General features: G+C 39.2%; 1 protein-coding gene across 1 annotated transcript in view; it reads right to left on the bottom strand.

Moving 5' to 3' along the window:
* The window catches only part of MTMR7 (myotubularin related protein 7), a gene marked incomplete at its 5' end in the record, with an annotated part of 30,564 nt that overhangs the window by 5,113 nt on the left and 5,844 nt on the right, over positions 1–19,607 (bottom strand). The window contains 6 exons of the mRNA XM_008944641.1: positions 709–758; positions 1,564–1,689; positions 3,645–3,754; positions 8,439–8,571; positions 13,188–13,322; positions 17,241–17,369. Coding sequence (XP_008942889.1) covers positions 709–758; positions 1,564–1,689; positions 3,645–3,754; positions 8,439–8,571; positions 13,188–13,322; positions 17,241–17,369 — 683 coding nt within the window. The remainder of the gene's footprint in view (positions 1–708; positions 759–1,563; positions 1,690–3,644; positions 3,755–8,438; positions 8,572–13,187; positions 13,323–17,240; positions 17,370–19,607) is intronic.

Here is a 19,607-nt window from a genome sequence, read left to right as displayed (position 1 = left end):
TTTATATTCAAATCAAGCAACATAATGCAATGGAACTCCAATTAAAAAAAAAAATTGCAGTTTTTTTATTTTTACAGAAACTGAAAGAAAATACAAGAAAGAAAGAAAATGTGGATATTTAGCCATGTTCAAATACGTAGTCTTCAAACATTTCCATTGCATTGTAGCACTTGCATAACGGATGTACAAATAGATGTCCAAGTCAATGACTTTCCACTTCACCTTACCTGACATTCCTGAGCAAATGCTGCTTTCATTAGAACAAGAGTGTGATAGGAAAAGTATGTTTTACATAATAGATAACTCACAGATGTGCCTAAGATAAAGTACTGTCCTAGGAGACACAGACTTTGTGTCTCTTGCCTTGGGAATCTTGGCACTACTGAAAGATCTCTAGTTCAAGGGATTTTTGAAAGCCACATGACTTTTTTCTCACATGGATCTCTCAATTCTTCTAGCAACTGCAAGACCAGCACTCAGGATTCCAAGTAGCAGTCTTGGAGTGCATATATGAGAAAAGACTGATAGGAAAATATGCCACTTTGACTCTTCCAGGCAGCTAAATTATATAGTAAGAGAAAAGGGTATAATGGTTTCCCGGGGGTATTCTGTTGCTACACTTTGTAAGAAAAGAAGGAAATAAAACTGGAATGGCAGTGGAGACTGGCTACATAAAAATATACAGGTAAAACCTTAGCACCACCTTACCTGTGGTTAAATTTGTGACCAAAGGAAACCCAGTCTTTTTCAATTAATACCTAAAAGGAGAATATTGCATTCAGTGTTGTGGAGCAGAGCTGACACATGTTGAAGCAGGCAGAAGCGTAGTGTAAATAAGCAGTACTGGAATTCCAGATAATTCTTAGAATAAGCAGAAAAATGACAAGCAGCAATGATATAAGCAAGTAGTATTAGAATACCAGATAATTTTTAGAATAAGTAGAAAAATAATGAGCAATGAGCACTGCTGCCAGGTCATGAGAAAGTAGCAGTCTTCATGGATGCAGACAGGATGCCAGTTATTCAGCACAACTTCAATTAGCTTGATTCATCATTTTCTAAAACAGAGCCTAAAAACATCTCAAACATCTTTTTAATGTGTGACCAGTAACTTGAGCAGCATTCCTCGATGCTTTACTAGGGATGCTTTGCTTGGAACAGAAACAGATTTTCCATCATAGCTGCTCATTGCAATCTAATGTCTAAGGAGGACACACATCTGACGTTCAAAACTTCACTGATGCCTGGAAATGAATACAAATTCTTGCTTGCATGAAAGCTCCTGGGCCTGCAAGAAAGTTTCTTGTTCAAGGTTAGGAAAAAAAAAAATGGTGCCCAAATGATCCCCACCTTTGATAACTTTTCATGCAGAAACAGGGAGACTAACTTGGACAGATAAAAACCTTCCTTTCTACTTTTTTTTTTTTTTAAAAAAAGGTGTATTTAAGGAAAGTTTATTTTCCATTACAACCAAAGATACTTGTCTTAAATGACGCTATAATACTTCATTTATTATTATACTTTATTTACTATTTTTCACTCTGTGAAAGAGAACCTGCTTACCATGAATCCTTTCATAGTTCTGTAATATGGATCCAATAGAAGGCTCGCTACAGAGCAAACCTGGGCTGTCCTATCCCAGCCATCAGAGCAGTGAACAAGCACACTCACACCTTCCTCAGCCACAGCCTAAGGATAGAGGAAAAGTCAGAAATTCCATAAGCAGGGAGAAAGGCAATGGTAAGAGAGGAACAGTGAGACAGCACACTATAAAGAGTATTCATTTGGGAACTGGGAAACCTTGTTCATTTATTATTCTGCCACAGAGTTCTTGAGTTATGTTGAGTGTTATTCCTCTCATTTGAAAATTCTTAATCTCATCCTATCCCACATGGTATGGTAGTTGCAGCATCACCTGTTATGCTCCACAACAGGAGGATGTGGGATCCATTCCAGTTAAAATACATCAATCTGTCAGAGCAGACAACTACCTAGAGCAGATTCAGATGCAGTTAATGCTCTAGCTCACGCATCAGTGACAGAACAGCCATACTTGCAGTATTACTCTTAATTTTTCATCTTGATGGTAATGTCAGTAACAGCAATGTCTGCTTCTGATGCCAGTCCTAGTGTGGTTATTATTACAGCACACTGAGGACATACTTTTAAGGGTTTGTGTGGAAGCCTGTGGTAGTGGTAAACTTCCATATCTAATAAGCAAGATTGCATCAGTATCTTTAATGTAAATAACAGGAAAGAGGGGATCCCATGTTATACATAAGCACATAAAGAAGAGATCATTAAGTTCTCCAAAGTCTGCTGTTGCATTATTTTTGGAAGTTGAGTTTGGTTTTTTTTTAAATTCTAAGGGGTTTGGCCTTTGCCATTTCCAAAGAGAACTAAATTTAGAAAGTATAGAAATAAAATAGGTTAGGAAAGATATTGCTTAGAGAAACAAACATTTAAGTTAAGTTTGGGCTTAATAAGGAGCAAGCGATAATAATAAATTATCTATGTTTATCTCAAGAGACAAGTAAATTCTACTAAAATAGAACCCCTGTGGGCAGGAGACCAACAGCTGAGAATTGGAAATTGTACAAATAAGAACATGTCAAAACGCATGTCTGAGGAGGCACAAGGGACAAAGCATAGGGAAGAAAGATAATTTTTTTCAGGCAGTATTTTAAGACTAGGCACTGGGGAAAAGCTGGCAAGAGAAAATGTACATGACCTGATTTCTGTAAGCTAATGAAAGCTAGTAGGGTTGGGAGAAATAATAATGTGCATTTGTCTCACAGATGCTCTTCAGGTAAGAAACTACAGTTGCTTGCTGAGCACAAAGAAGCAAACAAGAGAAATAAGCAGTTACTGAGGAGGGAAACTCATGAAGTTTTACCCATATAGTTGTATGTAGCAGGTCATGTGAATAAAATGGCCTGTAAGAAATTATAATAATAATCTCAAAAATAAGAATCGAAACAGTAAAAGGCAGAGCATGAGGAAGGGGGTAATGAAATTAAAACTACTGTTTGTAGATTATAAATATCAGCAATACTTTGGATGGGATTAGGAGAAATAATTTCTTACCAAAGCAAACTGTTTTCTGAAACAGTTCTCAAATGTGTAAGAGTAGAAGCTGCTAGAGAGTCAGGCCATGGGAATGCACAGGAGTTGGTTTAGGAGGTGAATCTTGTTAATCACTGAATAACTCAGCGAGGCAACACAGTAGCTAATATTCCTTTATTACAACTACCATGAGAAGAAGTAGTCCTCAAACAGAAACCTTCAACAAAGGAAATGCCCAGAAACCAGTGGAGGAGGCAGGCGAAACAGGGAAAGAAACAGTGACAGTCACTGCTGGGCAGTAACGTAAGGACAATCAAATACCTGGCATAACAAGATATAGGAGGCTTTAAAACATTTGAATTCTAAGGTGAAAAGAACGGAAATTTTTTTTACTATATTAGCAAAAAATGCACATGACAGTACCTGAGAACTATCTGTTCTCTTACATGAAGCATTGCAAGATGGCTTTTTTTTTTTTTTAAACATCACTGAAAGTAACAGAAGCTACCCACAAGCAGAGAATTTGGTCTTCACTTTCTGTATCTGGTTAGTCCAAGTTCTCATTTTGTGTGTTTTACCTTTGCAATAAAAATGCCAGCATCCATGATGGCTTTGATATGCTTCAGCCAGCCAGAATTTTCCAGGCCCCACAGAAAGTCACTCATTGAAGGTGATTTCAGCTCACAAACTGCAAAATAAGCTATGTCTTAAATGTACAGTAATTATAGACCCGTAAGCTTTCACTGACTGTTCAACCAAAGTTATCTCTTCAGATATCCCCTGTGTAAAACATCAATCTTTTTAAAAGAACAGCTACTTCACAGTCAAAGTTTATCACTGAAAAAGAATTATATTTTTAAGAAATGGATCTAAATTAAGAAATTTAAGAAATTTTTTTTAAGAAATTTCACCCACTATGTTGACATAAGTTAAAAAGAGATGCTGTTAGGAAGCCTGTTGCAAACAGTTTACCAATTACCACCTCCTGTGCAGCACAGATCTTCCCAAATTTTGTTGGGGACACAGTTTTCAACCCCCTGAGAGGAGACTGTGCATTTTATAATGAGGGCTTGGAAACAGAAAGCATACAGTTTCTGCTGTGGGACTGGCAGCCAGCCACCTGAATGGTGCCACAGGCTCCTGTGCCCTGCCTCATTTACTGATAAAGCTCTGTGAGAGCAGGCCCACCAAACGCAGCCTGCAGCATCACCACTGGTGATGGTGTTTGACTTAAAGTGATTCACTCAGTCGTTCTCCATCCCTAAGTGAAACCTTATTGAAACTTCATTTGTAGCCAGAAATATTCTCGTGGTGAGGAAAAGCTATAGTCCATCACAGAAAATACTTTGCTGAAAACTTTTCAAGCTTTATGGCATGCTTAGAGAGGAAAAAAAGTCTCCTAGTTTTTACAACATTATGTTTCTATTGTGCTGTATACAAGTGTGTTTTTTAATAGTACAGAGCTTGTAACATCAGTTGAAAAAGGGCGATCAGAATCTAATTCAGATACCTCAGTCCAGCAGCAAATAAGTACTCAACAATATTTGGTGCAATCAATATACAAAAATACAACTGATCCGTGTAGAACTCTACCATCTTTTAAGGCAAAAGATATTAACCAGTAAAATTTATTCAAGGAATACAGTAGAAAATGTCATGGGTTTTACTGAGTTAATGTATGATCCGTGAATTACTAATGTCTTAGTAGGTCTCTTGTCCTCTGGAAACCTTCTAAAAGACACCATTAATTATGGCCATTATGACCAGTGGCATAACTTTATTTTCTTGCAAGGTAATTGGAATTTAATTTTACATCTCAAAGTCAGAGTTTATACTACATCTGAATGTATCTGACTATCTTAACACCATTTAATTCAGAGGCCAAATAGCCTAAAGTGTCCATACAAAGTCTTGTAATCTTTGTACGTATGGCCTCTTCCAGATGGTTATTTTAAAAGTAATTTTTGAAGGATATTTATAAAAATGCATAGATAGCAGCACTGAGAGCAAATAGCTTTTCACATGATTTATGCTCCTGTGCAGATGGAAGCGTGATCAATTAGTAGCTGAATTCTGGCTGAAGCTGCAGTCTCTGTTTACAAAAGCCCAAGGTAAGGCTGAAATAGTGCTCTGCTCATTCCCACTACCAAATTAGCGTCAATATTTACCAACCACTTCACAGAGCAAGGTTCAGGCTGTCCTAAAGGTATACACTGTACATTTCATATGACTTTGGCTACTGATCTGGACCTTAATACTGAGTTAAATTAGGAATTCAATGATAAAGCTTATCCTAAGGGGAAAAGGCGTTTCCATCACAACAGAAAAGGTACCAAAATCTCAGAGAAATAAGAGCTGCTGCAACTGCTGTGCGGGCACAAGCAAATCAAGATCCCCTGGGCAGAGCCCATAGCAATCCAGGGGTGCTCCCCTCCTCGGGAGAGGAGGAAGAGCCAGGACACATGGTGCACACTGCCTCTTCCACCAGCAACAATACCAGAGGGTATTCTGCTGGGCCCATTCCCCCATTTCTGGCAGGACAGCCATAGGTAGAGGAAGTTGAAATGCTATGGGCCAAACCTTCAAACTCTCTTTCTGGCTGACATGTCACTGAAGTCCAAGCATCAGAGGGCTGCTCTTACATCAGCAACTACTGCTTCTGGTATGAGAGGAGGGGAAGCTCATATTTGCTGTTTAAATACAGACAGGGAGTATGTGAGGTCATCATCTCAATGCACAACAAACATGGGTTGTCTTAGTTAGCCCCTGGATGTACAGCAAAGCTCACCCTGTCACAAAGGCCAAACAGCAGCGTCACTTAGCCCTTGAATCTCTACTGAGAAAAGTCCTTGTGCAACGTTTCCTTCTAATACTAAAAATTATTTCAAGGACGTTGTGCACAGGATCAAAATTATCATAAGGATCCTCACTTAAACTTCTCTTTAAATGAACAGAAAAAAAAAAATTTGTAATATACTAAAGCAATATGAGGCAGAGGAGACAAAAGTAAAACTTCTTTTTTTTCTGGAAGGAAATTCCAGCATGTTGAAATGCATTTTACTTCCAGAGTACTGTAAAATCTCAACATTTTTTCATATTTCAAAAAAAAATCATTATCCTACACATTTAATCAATTTATAATTTTATAATTATCATTTATAATCAATTTATAATGTTGATGTACATTGCCAAAAATTAAAATTATGTAAGAGTAAATAAATTCAAGTTAAGATAAATACAGTTGCTAATTAATTCTAATGTCAGTAAAATTAAAAAGCTGAATTAATGGGGTTTTTACCTACTAAAATTTATGACATTATTATAAGTCTAAATTAATTTCTTCAGCTTTTTCCTGAAGAAACAAAAAAATTGAAATTGAAATTATTATATTGTTAATTTAAGTGTATTTTCCAATGGAAAAGAAAAATTTTTCTTCAAATTCCCTCAGCATTGGAAATTTTACACTAAAAATAATCTGTAGTTTCTAAAAAAAAAAAACTTTCAAATGTCACTTCTACTTAATTCCAGTAAATTGAGTAAAATTACCTTTGCTGCATTCCTTTCACACATCAGACTCATTATGTCTTGATGTCCTCTTTTCCATGCTGTACACTTCCAAGCAACAATACAGCACACATTAAGTTAAAATCAGTTTTCATCAGCTTCGTTTCTCGCTTCAAAGGTTGTTATGTGTCCCATAACACCTCACAACAGATCACAAGCAGCACACATAGTCTGTAAGCCTTGTAGTGTCATATGATGGTTTACCTTAGAGATTCACCTAGGCATGTTTAAGTACTCCTTGGTAAAAATTTAAAGCCATATTAAAGGTATATTATCATTGTCTTTTTGATTCTGATTCCCTTGCTATGCACAAGTCAGGTAATAAACACCTTGACTTTAGAAAAAGTCTAAAAGGGAAGCAAACAAAGGGACACAACCACAAATGGAAATACTTTAAAACCTCAAGTGCTTGAAGTCACAGACTTCACTTCTCTAATTTCTAATCTTATCAGCCATGTTGCTAAATATGAGATTTCAACACAGCAAATATAAAACCTATGAAAAAAAAGCAGGTGTTTTGAGCATGTGGCTCATTAAAAAAACAGATAATAAGAAATTATGCCTCTCCACCCCCCAAGCAGCCTAAAGTGTTAAATGCATTAGAAATTACCTTGTAATGTGTCAGTTTGGGACATGGGCCTGTCTCATGAACTTTTGGCTCAAAAATAATACATGGCACAGTCCCATGCATCCAGGCTGGTTGTTTACTTTTTAAATTTCATGGTCTCAAGCTGAACAAATAAAGGAACAGGTTTATTCACAGAGTCGCTCTCCTAGCTAGACAAGACTACAGCAAAATAAAGATCCTTCTGTTTTCTTTCCTGAGACCCTGAGACAAAGGAATTAAGTAAATTGTGAAGAGAGTGACTGTTTTACTGTAAACAGTAAACCATAAACTGCTCTTATTTGAAAACGGAGAACAGCTCTCTTGTCATGCAAACTGTAAGCTCTTCTTAGGTATAAAGTTGACATTTACATACAGATGATGGGAGGCAGGTGAACAATAAAAGAGCATAGGTAGAGCATCAAGTCAAGAACAGCTAGATCAAGCTGATGCAGGAGGTGAGAGAAGGTGTTGGTATACATGAAATAAATACCAAGACTCTGTGGCGTGAGCACTATTTACTATTTGCTTGTTAAAAATCAACAAGCTGTTGAGAGTCAAGGATGGCTTATTTAGTCTTACCCTTTTCCCAGAAGGCCTCTAAACAGTAATGTATTCAAAATATTAAATGGCAGTACAGATGTCCTCATTTATACACTGGTAAGTATTTATAAAGCAATTGTTATTCATTTCCATGGGTTTATGAGTGTGCTGAATGGTCACACCCATTAACTGCGAGTTTCATAAATGCAATGTGACAAGCTCTGTTCAGGGCATGAGTAAGTTTCTATTAAAATTCACAGTCTAAAATGCATGACTGCCTTATTGACCAAATATACAAATCACACCATAGGTTTTCTGAGTTAAAAAAAAAAATCTATATTTTCTACAAGCAACAAAATCAACTATAAGTGATATAAGTAGATATAAGGTCTATTGAAGTCACATGAATTTTTGTCACTGAAGTAAATGACATCTGGATTTCACCCCTGACACAAGGTGTTAGTTTGGCAATCAGCACTAGTTGCAGTGATGTTCCATTGTACACGTCCCATTAGCCAGTAGGCAGCTGTATGCAGCTGCAACAGGCAAAGATCTCTTTTCATACCTGTTTTCACTGATGTTGATTTCAGAGCAGTTATCCTGATTTGAATGACAGAAGGATCAAATCTCTCCTCTAGTTTTAGATAAAGAAGAGTATTACCTTCAAGCATTTTCTGTAGACTGCTTCTCATGACATGGATGTTCTCAATGCCAATGAACTGAAACTTGATGTTGGAGTAGTTGTCTTCGTTTTCATATCCCTTCCCTGCTGCTCTGTTTGCCATTGCATTGAGCTGAAAAAAAATATGGAAAACTGGATGAAAACCAGTAGCAAACAGATCGTTTTCAAAACAAAGCTGGTGGCTACTGCAATAAATCCGAGTGATTTAAGTCAGGGATAAATAGGAAGCTTTTATCACATTGTCAGCACAACGGGCTAGGAATCGAGGTCTGTGCACAGCCTACTGCAGGGCACTGGGTTGCTGAGGCTCTGTCCTCTATTTCACACAGTTTGAGTGAAATCTCATCAGTGAAGTTAAACATAAAAACCCCACAGCTTATGTAGGGCTCCTGTGCAAGAGCATAAATGTTTTCATTTGTTTTTAAAAGACTATATTATGGTTTTGAAAAGCATTGTGTTTGCTGGCAGGATATACCCAGGAGGTGGCAGTGTCTTATCTGCCATGCCACTCTTTATAGCAGATGCACACTGTGATCTTGCCCAAGTTACTGCTCAAATCTTCCAAAGATTGATGCTTCCAAGCTTACTTCTTTGAAGCTTAGAAGAATGGAGAGCTGGAGCGGTTTTTCCTAAGTTTATAGTTTTGGCTCTAGTTTTGTAAGACCACAAAAGTTTTCAGTTGACAAAATTACCACAAATACTTTAAATCTGTAATGCAACACTATCAAATATTTTGCTGTGCTTCAGCAAAAAATACATTCAGCTGGAAGCTTGAGTTGTCTTTGAATCCGTTACTTGCTCCTGGCATGGGAAAGTCTTCTTTTGGACCGTTTTCCCAAGCATAAAATTAAGGGTATTTTTAATGCTTATTTTCCTCCCTTTTGAGATACTTGGGGGAAAAAGAAAACTATCTACCAAGAGCCTTATGCTGAATGTTGATCTCTGGGCTGAAAAGTAGAGTTGACAGAAATTAATTACTTCTTCTTTATTACCCTTTTCTTTTTTTGTAGTAAAATCTCACTGTCCAATAGAAAGAAAACTTTTTTTTTCGTAAGGTCTCTGCTCTCCTATGAAATTCACATTGTAAGGCTGGGGAGCCTTTGAACTTTCTAAGAAATATGAAGGCTCTAGGAACAACAAAGCAGCCCATGCTGCAGAATCTCCAAGCACAACTAACAGCTTCTGTTCATGACAGATTTAAGAAATAAATAACAATGGATATTGCACATCCAGACTGGAAGGCACTAACAAAGCTTTTGGAGAGACCTTATGAGGCATCAGTTGGACAAAAAGTAACTCATCTTCATCGCCGTGAGACCCAATGCTCATGAAAATCAACAAAAAGTATCTCTTAAGCATTGCCTGGGGGACAAGAGGCTATGCAGATAACTCCATTTTTGGTTTATTTCCCAATATTGCAGGCAGTACCATTGATTTGCTGCTTCCATGGTCGCTTCTGAAACTCAGAATAATATTCTTCAGTACTTGGCTAATGGTGTCGTGGAATGTGTCCATTCCTGATCTCTTCCACCCCAAACTGACATACTTGCAATATTCATATTTAATTTGGAATAAAATGCATGAAATTGAGTGTGATTGATTATCTGCTGCCAACTTTCCTCCAACTGAGATGAGCAAGTCTAGGTTTTTTATGTCATATGTCAAGATTGGTTTCCATGGAACAAATGTGACTTCTTAAATTTCTAAGGAAACAGCTAAAGACTGAAAGCTTTTTATGCCATTATAATATCATTTTAGATGCACAAGAAAACAGACAGGTGGGACCACTTTTCAATTCTTATATTCTGTCCAATTTAATATATGAAGGTAGGGGATTTTTTCCCCATCTTCACACTTTCTAGTGCACCCATTCCCAAGAGCAGAAGCTGGCAATAGGAATACACAATTACATTTGTGGATCACCATTAGGAATTGAAATATTGCATCCATTTAATGATACAACTGAAGGAACCCTACTCTAAGGTAGGAACCTAGGCAAAGCCCCAGCATTTTTCATTTACTCAAGTCTTGTTTAAAACTTCTTTGAACTTGTAGTATGCAATTCAGGAAAAAGCATAGGTGAAAAAAAAATTGTCTATCAACCAGCAGTCTGCTGATGTTTTAACTATCAATGAAGAATAAAATAAAAAATAAACTACAGCCTGTGAACAGCATGTCCTTTAAGGACAGAGTTCCCAGTGTGACTTGCTAGAAAGATATAAATTATCTGCTGAATCCAAATCCTTCTCTTTTGAAGTAAACATCAGTGTTCTAGTATAAACAAAATGAAGCAGTCTCTTTCTGCAATAGCATATAGCTTCAGGAAGAAAGATCTGTACACTTGAGTCTAAGCCACCACAAGCCCAGGAAATCCTAAATGAAAAACATCTAGCCCCTAATTGACCTTATCATCAGTATAACAAATGTCATTATTGTAAATTATTGCTAAAATTTCAGAGCAATTTTATCACAGCAATCCTTTCTTTAAAGACAATCTGAAATAACCCTCTTTAAAAATAAATAAATTTAAGGTTACATTTGCAAAGCTTTGTAACACTCATTTATTTTAAATATTGTTAGTTGCCAAATTTTGCAGCTGACACAATATTTACTAACAAGTTTTCCACATCACCTACCAGAATTCCATCTGTTGCTCTTAAAGTAGTTGTTGTAAAGCTCCCTAAATCGTGCCTGTCCTCACTTAATCTCAGTGAATATGAAGATACAACCTCTATAGGGAACAGACCTCAGGCCAGGTTTCCTGGCATCTTCATCAATGCAGAGGATAACCAAGTCCTGTCTTGTTGTAAAGAGGTATAGAACTAATCAGTTTTACTAACAAACAGTAAGTTTATATTAGCTTCTTCTGTAAATGCATGGAGGAAGAAGAAAGTGATTTATATATGCATTAGGAGGTGCAAAACCTTAACAAGGCTGTATTGGGCACCTGGGATCACAGAAGCTTTAGTAAACCAGCACAGAGAAAGAAAAGTAGGAATCAAAACATTTTTTTCCAGAGAAGTTCAATGAAAATCGTGTTATTCTGCTGACTGGCTCCTGAAGAAGCCAGCGTTGCTGGAAAGATGCCATCGCCCATGGCTGAGCAAGCCAATTTCTCTCCACTTAAAGGTGCAGGCTTTTTTCACTGCACACAGTAGGTGTCTTACCCAAGTCATTTACCAGAAAAGTTTATAGGATGGGACCTTCCTGTTGATACCTTGTAGAACGTTATTAATAATCAAGTCAGTAAGTCACTAGTAATAAATCACATCAGTGAGGAACTTGCCTAATTAGGGAACAGTACCAGTATCACCAGCCAGGAAACATTATGCTGTAGCTGTTATGACATATAGAAAACTGTTAAACCAGCATTATTTAGGCAGCTAGGTCTGTATTTCCTGCCTAAAGCCTGTTCTGAACACAGCACTACCAATTCTTTCCCAATGTTCATCATGATCCACTCACTTCAGGATCACAAGTAAGGTGGTATCATCCCCATCTTCCCGAAATCAAAGTAGTCACCCAAATTACAAAGTGCAATGAGACGTGCCAAGGCCCTGAGTTTCCAGCTACTGCCTTGCATTACACCTGTGAGCACTCACCACTTTGCCACGAGGCTCCAGGTCTTCAGTGAATCACCAAGCAGAGTTCCTCACTTCTGTTCCCACTCTGCCAGGCTTGCCCTTCCTCCCTCCATTCCTCATGTTTCTCAGGTTTACCTACCTTACCATTTCAGGCTCTGTCTCCTGATCTCAGAATACTGAAACAGCTTCTTTGCTCCTTCACCTCAAGCCTCTTTGCTCAAATTTTTCCTTTTCTCATGCTATAGTTCATACTCTATTTACTAGGGATTTTGTGGAGATCTGTTTCTTTCAATTTCTTTTCTTCAGGTGTTTTGGTAACTTCAACAAGAAAGTTAATGATAGTGAAGAAAGAATATATTACTGCTCCCACCTCCAAACACTGAAGCCTATCTATTCCTCATCATCCTGAGCTGTTTGGTAGCATGATAATTTGGACACAGGGTTCTTTTAGCTTCTAGCCTCTTCTAGTTCATTACGGAGTTTCTGTGTTTCTGAAGATCTAGATTTTTTTCTAAAGCTTTTATCTTGGCCAAAGATTTTAGTCAGTTATAGTAATCTTGGATGCAATATCTCTATTTACCATATTTTAGGTTCTCTCTCAAAAACACAAAAATGCTGGAGTTACTCAAAGAAGGACTCCACAATTCTTGTAACCTCAGCAAATGGTCTTTCCTTAGCCTTACACAAAGGTTTTTGAAACTTTCCCACTTGCAGGAGAAATCTCCCATGGAAAATTTTAATAACAGCAGGCAGAGGTTTGCAATATTACAAACAACCGTAAATACAGCTTTATAATTGGAATTAATTTTCACTAGTCTCATTATGAATATAGTTACTGATAGCGTCTCTGTGTATAGAAGCAGTTACTATCACAGGCTGTTTATTTTTCTTTATCTGACCATTTTGTTAATAACAAAAAAGAGGAAAGCTTTGTGTAAAGTAAAAAAAATCCTCTGTTTTCTAAGACATAAAAATGTGGGCAAGGTTCCCAGTTAATATTCCCCTGATAAATCCTGATTTACCTGTGGAGTTACATGGGTGCAAATAAGATCAGAAATATGGTCAGACACTTAGGATGTGCATCTTCCCTGAGGTATTCCACCAGATCCAGTCTTGCTATGTGCAAGAAATTTAGTGTACTTACTTTGGGCCGAGTGTCAACAACATATATGAAATCACTTCCTGGATTTGCTTTTCTAATTGCCTGGAGCATCTGTTCATCCTCAAGGCATCGAGCACTAAATCCAGATAAAGGCTGGCTGCTCCTGCATATGGAGGCCTGAAGAAAAACAGACAAACAAAAAAATCAACATAACTATTAAGCATAAATTATTTATCATCCAGAAGCATTTACAGCTCATTAGCTGATTGCATAGGTGTACTGTTACATGGGAATGGCAGAATGGTAAAGTGAATTACATGTTAATAAGTATCTTATTTTTAAAAAGGCAAGGAAATATTGAAACAATACAACCCCACTGGACCAAGTCTAGTCTTGAATCCGAGTTTTAGAGCTATTTTAAATGTGGTATTCCCCTATGTGGAATAACTCCTGAAAGGTGATCTCTAGAGGATGTGTTGTGTACAACATTGCAATCACAAGAACCCCGATTTAACGTAAAGAATGGGTCCTTTTGCAGTCACTCACACCAGTTTTGATACCGATTACATCCAACTTAAACCAATGCATGCTTTACTAAGCATGCATTTAATATGCACACTAGCATATATCAGTCACCAGGATGATTCATCATCAGTCATCAGCCCAGGAAACAAAATTGCACAACATGCAGCTAGGTCACTGATGGGGCTGTATTTTTGGCACTGCCTCTGGAGAAAGACATTACTGCATGGGAAGTGGGTCAGGCAGCCTGGCTACTGGAATATGTGCATTAATCAGTGCCATTGAAGAGGGCAAGAGAGTTTTGCCACAGACCCATCCGGGGCAGACCTCCAGATGAAACTGGGAAAGAAGGAACAGAATATGAAACAGGTGAACAGGGAGGCTTTTATTTCTGCTAGGCAGAGGGCAGCCTGATCTCTAGGGGGCGAGGGGCTAATACCTGCACTTTCTAAGCAATGAACATAAGCAGGAAGAGAATCTTCCTGCTGAAGGTTATGACCCATGCAGACTGCCCTACATGTGAGAAAGGACATGCTCTTTTTCAGCTAAGTCTTTTATCAGTAAAATATGGAACTTTAATATAGAAATTCTGAATTGAGTGAGAGCCTGTTCATACTTTATTAACAGTTTTTGCAAACATATTATTAGTTATCCAGAGTCTTTCCCGCTGATCAGCACACATTCCAGTGATTTAATATATGTTCATACTTCCTTCACAAGAAGCAAAAAGTACAGGTGAGTATGTCCACAACCCGTCATTTTAAGAGAAGGAAAACATTTCTTTCTCATCCACAGTGTTCTATACACAAGCCAGATATAGACCTTAAGATTAAGGTTGACGTTCAGCTTGTGGATGAAGGTTAGGATTCAGAAAAGTATTGGCTGGACCCCATTAACATTATATCATCTGGGAGGCCCAAAATGCTAAGGTATGTGCTGGCACCAGCATGAGAGAATGGCTTCTCTATCGAGTTAGATTAGACTTGGGGTTAAGATCATATTTCACTCTAGTTTAAGAAACAGCTGCCCTGTCAGTACTGCAAAACTAGGAAGATAAATTGACCTAGTGACCATTAGATGTCATAAGTGAGAATCATTACCCACAATAGCCATGAAGAGATCACCTCCTGACCCGTGCCAATTACCTAGAATGAGCACATATGTCTAAAAAATTTCTTGGGCTATGTTTAAGAGTAGGGCAAGAGATGAAATCATACTTTGCTATTCCACAGGCTGAACAGATAGTTCCAGAGGAGTTTGATCTTATCATATTCACACAAATCCTGTAAAATGCAGAGTAAAGCATCACATCATCTTTGAATTTGTCAGTACCAAAGAGCTATGGGAAAGTTCTGCATATGAAAGACGGAGTGACTGGCACCCCTCTCCCCCTGCATGCAGCAGACCTCTTCCCAACCTGCTGTTACCATAGCTGTTCAATGTACTTGGCACTTGTGAGACTACACCTCGAGTACTGTGTCCAGTTTTGGGCACCACAGGATAAGAAGAACACGGAGGTGCTGGAGCAGTTCCAGAGAAGGGCAACGAGGCTGGTGAGATAGCTGGGAAACATGCCTTATGAGGACCAGCTGAGGGAACTGGGGTTGTTTAGCCTAGAGAAGAGAAGACTGAGAGGAGAACTTATTGCTCTCTACCACTACCTAAAAGGAGGTAGCATTGAGGCTGGTGTTGGTTTCTTCTCCCAAATTACTGATGATAAGATGAGGGGAAATGGCCTCAAGTTGCATCAGGGAAGACTGTGATTAGGTATTAGGAAGAATTTCTTCACTGAGAGAGTGGTTAGACACTGGAATGGGCTGCCCAGATAGGTGGTGGAGTCATTGTCCCTAGGGGTGTTCAAAAAACAAGTGGATGTGGGACTTGAGGCTATGGTCTAGTGGTTAGGGAAATGCTGGGAAGAAGGTTGGACTTGATGATCCTGGAGGTCCTTTCCAACCATGATGATTCTATGATACTATGATCATAAATCTGAGTCCACTCCTGCCTGTTACTCTGTAAGCTGCCAGCTCATCCCAATCTCCAAACCCCCAAGCAAATTATTCTTCCAACATTCCCAACCCTTTTTCCTATCCCTTTGAACCCTGAAGGATCCAGGAGTAAACACAATACTTCAGATCCTGGTGGTCTGAACCTTAACCTGAACACTAACTGTAACAGGGAAAACATTCAGACTGAAACTATGAAACTCATCCAAGCTGGATCACTATATATTGGAATTTAGCTGATCACTGAAACCTTTTCTTTCGCTGAGATCTGGAAATGTCCAAGTGTTGTGAATCTTATATATCTGTATGTGGACTTAGTTGATTATGCAAAGTGATCATCTTTGAAAAATTTGGTCCTAATGAAATATTAAAGATAATATGCAATTTATGCAGAGACTGTAGATACTATTTAAACCTTCCTATTCTCCTGTTTTGTTGCCAAATTCATAGCTCTTTATGGAAGCAGAATTCTCATAAAATAAAAGCTAAAGAAGGATTCAAAATAATGACTCATTCCTTCCTTCTGAAGCTTAAACCTATACTAGGACCCACTGTAAAGATAAGATTTCCCTGGAGACTGCAGCCTATGATTCCTGCTTCTGATATCCTACAGAAGTATCTCCCATCCTGCATGGTGAACTCTACAGACAGCCTGTAATCCCACACTGTCTCTTGGGAAGTCCTGGTCATTCCCCAGCACTAGGGCAGACCACTCGATGCAGTTGCCAGTCTGGGGCTGGAACAAGAGGGGATATTAGACACACAGATCCTTTGCAAGTACAAAGACAACACTGTCCTCCTAACTGGCAATGACAGCTGAGTTAAGCCAGTCCCCAGGGGGTTGGAACACAAATGTAAAAACACCCAGTCCACTGGAACCTTCATTGCATGGGCCTCTTTTACCTCAGCTGCCAGAAGAGAAACGCAAATAGTCTAAGACAGGGGGGTTTCCAAAAGGATACAGACAAGTGAGGCAGTTCCTCACTTAGTTGTGAGAGTATCTGTCACGGAGAGGAGAAGGTGGCAGTCATCGCTCTTATGAACAAGGAGAGTGTCTTCAACAAAGCCATGACATGCTGCTCAGACAAAATTTGGTAACTCTTTCATACATCCTTTTTGGTCTATTCACATATCTGTTCTTGAAAGGCTACTCCTGATTCTTGAATTGCTGCAAGTATAGTTTTTCTCCTCCTCAACTTGTTCTCAGGCAGTGGCTACCAGTTCCAAATCGCTCTGTTCTTCTCCCAGTCCCGTGCTAAACTGCCTTCTACCGGCCTCCGTGCAGCTGCCACCCATGTTCCAGGACCTCTTGTACTACTGCACTTCCTTGTGATAGAGGGATTACATTTTAGGAGGGTTAGCTGGATGATGAAGCTGGGTTTAAATGACTGCATTAAATGCTTATTAATGAACTGACTATAATTCCAGTGTGTGCCCATATGCACAAACCACACTAATCAGACTACACTAACCATCCTTTTATTTCCCTCTGAATAAAATAATCACCAATTTCTTCTTGTGAAAGCTTAGTAGAAGAATTATGAAAGCGCTACAAATTCACACTTACATTGTTATCCTTGCAGTAGTAGGAAAGTGCTGGGAAACGCCTTCGACTCCGAAATTTAGAGCTCCCCACTATGATGTGTGCAGTTGCAGACTTTGGTACATATACCTCTGTAGGATAGGAATCACAGACCTGTGAAAGGAAACTGCTTATTTAGTCTACAAATTACAAATAACATTAACCATCTCCACACACGCACATACAAAAACCAAACAACAAACTCTAATTTCAGGGAGTGTTCGACCATTTCTGAGTAGACACTTCCAACATGTCTCAAAACAGTCTTTTGAACCTGGAAAGTATTAATTCTAACTTACAGATGGCAAAACTGAAGCAGAAGGATTGAAGGACTGTATTTCCAGATAATTGAAGAGAGCTTTAAGATCATGAAGCCCAACCATTAATTCAGCACTGCCAGGTCACTCATAAACCATATCCTTCAGAACTACATCCACATGCCTTTTAAATACCTCCAGGAATGGTGACTCAACCACTTGCCTTAGCAGCCTATTCCAGTGGTTGACAACCCTTTCTGTAAAGAAATTTTTCCTAAGGTAATTTTAAACTTCCCCTGGTGCAACTTGAGCCCATTTCCTCTTGTCCTGTTGTTCGTTACTTTGGAGAAGAGACCAACCCCCACCTTGTTACAACGTCCTTTCAGGTAGTTGTAGAGAGTCGTATGATCTCCTCTAAGCCTTCTTTTGTCCAGGATAAGCAACCCCAGTTCCCTCAGCTGCTCCTTGTAAGACTTATTCTCTATACCCTCACCAGCTTTACTGCCCTTCTTTGGACACACTCCAGCACTTCAATGTTCTTTTTGCATTGAGTGGCCCAAAACTGAACACAGTATTCAAGGTGTGGCCTCACCAGTGCTGAGTACAGGGGGACAATCAACTCCCTATTCTGGCTGGCCGCATACAAGCCAGGATGCTGTTGGCCTTCTTGGCTGCCTGGGCACATTGCTGGCTCATGTTCAGCTAGTTGTCAACCAACACCTCCAAGGTCCTTTTCTGCCAAGCAGCTTTCCAGCCACTCCTCCCCAAGATCGTGGGGCTGCACCAGGTTGCTGTGACCCAAGTGCAGAACCCAGCACTTGGCCTTGTTGAACCTCACGCTGTTTGGCTTGGCTCATCGATTCAGCCTGTCCAAATCCCTCTGTAGAGCATCCCTACCTTCAATCAGGTTAACATAGCCATCTAACTTGATGGCACCTGCCAACTTATTGAGGGCACACTCAATCCCCTCATCCAGGTCATTGATAAAGATATTAAAGAGAACTGGCCCAAATACCAAGCCCTGGAGAACACCACTTGTGACAGCTAGATTTGACTCCATTCACCACCTCTCTTTGGGCCTTTCCAGCCAGTCAGATTTTTATTCAAACCATGAGCAGCTAGTTTCTCCAGGAGAATTCTGTAAGAAACAGTGTCAAAAGCTTTACTGAAGTCTAGGGAGACAACATCCACAGCCTATCCCTCATCCACTAGGTGGGTCACCCTGTCATATGAGGAGATCAGGTTAGTCAAGTAGGACTTGCCTTTCCTAAACCCATGCTGACTGGGCCTGATGACCTGTATGTGCCTCATGATGGCACTCAGGATGATCTGCTCCATAATCTTCCCCAATACTGAGGTCAGACTCACAGGCCTGTAGTTCCCCAGATCCTCTCACTGTCCCTTCCTGTAGACAGGCGTCACATTTGCTAACCTCCAGTTATCTGGGACCTCCTAGGTTAGCCAGGACTGCTGATAAACAATGGAAAGTGGCTTGGTGAGCACTTCTGCCAGCTCCCTCAGTACCCCTTGGGTGGATCCCATCCAGCCCAAACGACTTATGTGCATCTAACAGAAAAGATTCATAATTATGTACAGCAAGGTTGGATTTACAACTGTTTTCCTCTGTGGCAGAACTTGTAAGTAAAGATGGGAGTGAGGGTCTCAAACACTCTCTGTTATAATGGGAGGAGAATATAGAACTAATAATAAAGAGAATAATGACAAAAACAGGGACTTGGAGAAAAGAATCCATATGAAATGAGAATATCAAAAGGCCAGCAGCCCTGACAAGGCCAACCACTTCTGAGAGAAACCAAATGAGCTTGCAAAAAGTCCAGAAATTCCTCTGGAGATAAGTGTGATCACAAAAAGGGTCCTGGTCTAACTTCCTTTTCCTCATACTGCCTGTGGCATTCCGGCTAGGTTCAAAAGGGTATCCAGTATCTCACTTGGACTTTCTGAAATTACTAAAGAAATTAGGATGCCCAGGAAGAAATTAGGTTCTGAGAAAGTCAAGAGATACGTGATGAAGAAGAAAGAAAAGGAAGGACATGTGGTTACAGAGGCTGCTGTGGTGAACTGGGTTTTATTTATG

This window comes from Merops nubicus, unplaced genomic scaffold, assembly GCF_000691845.1.
Source record: "Merops nubicus isolate BGI_N331 unplaced genomic scaffold, ASM69184v1 scaffold1197, whole genome shotgun sequence".
NCBI lineage: Eukaryota > Metazoa > Chordata > Aves > Coraciiformes > Meropidae > Merops > Merops nubicus.
Note: the sequence above shows the minus strand (reverse complement) of the source record. Positions and strands in the feature narration are given on the sequence as shown.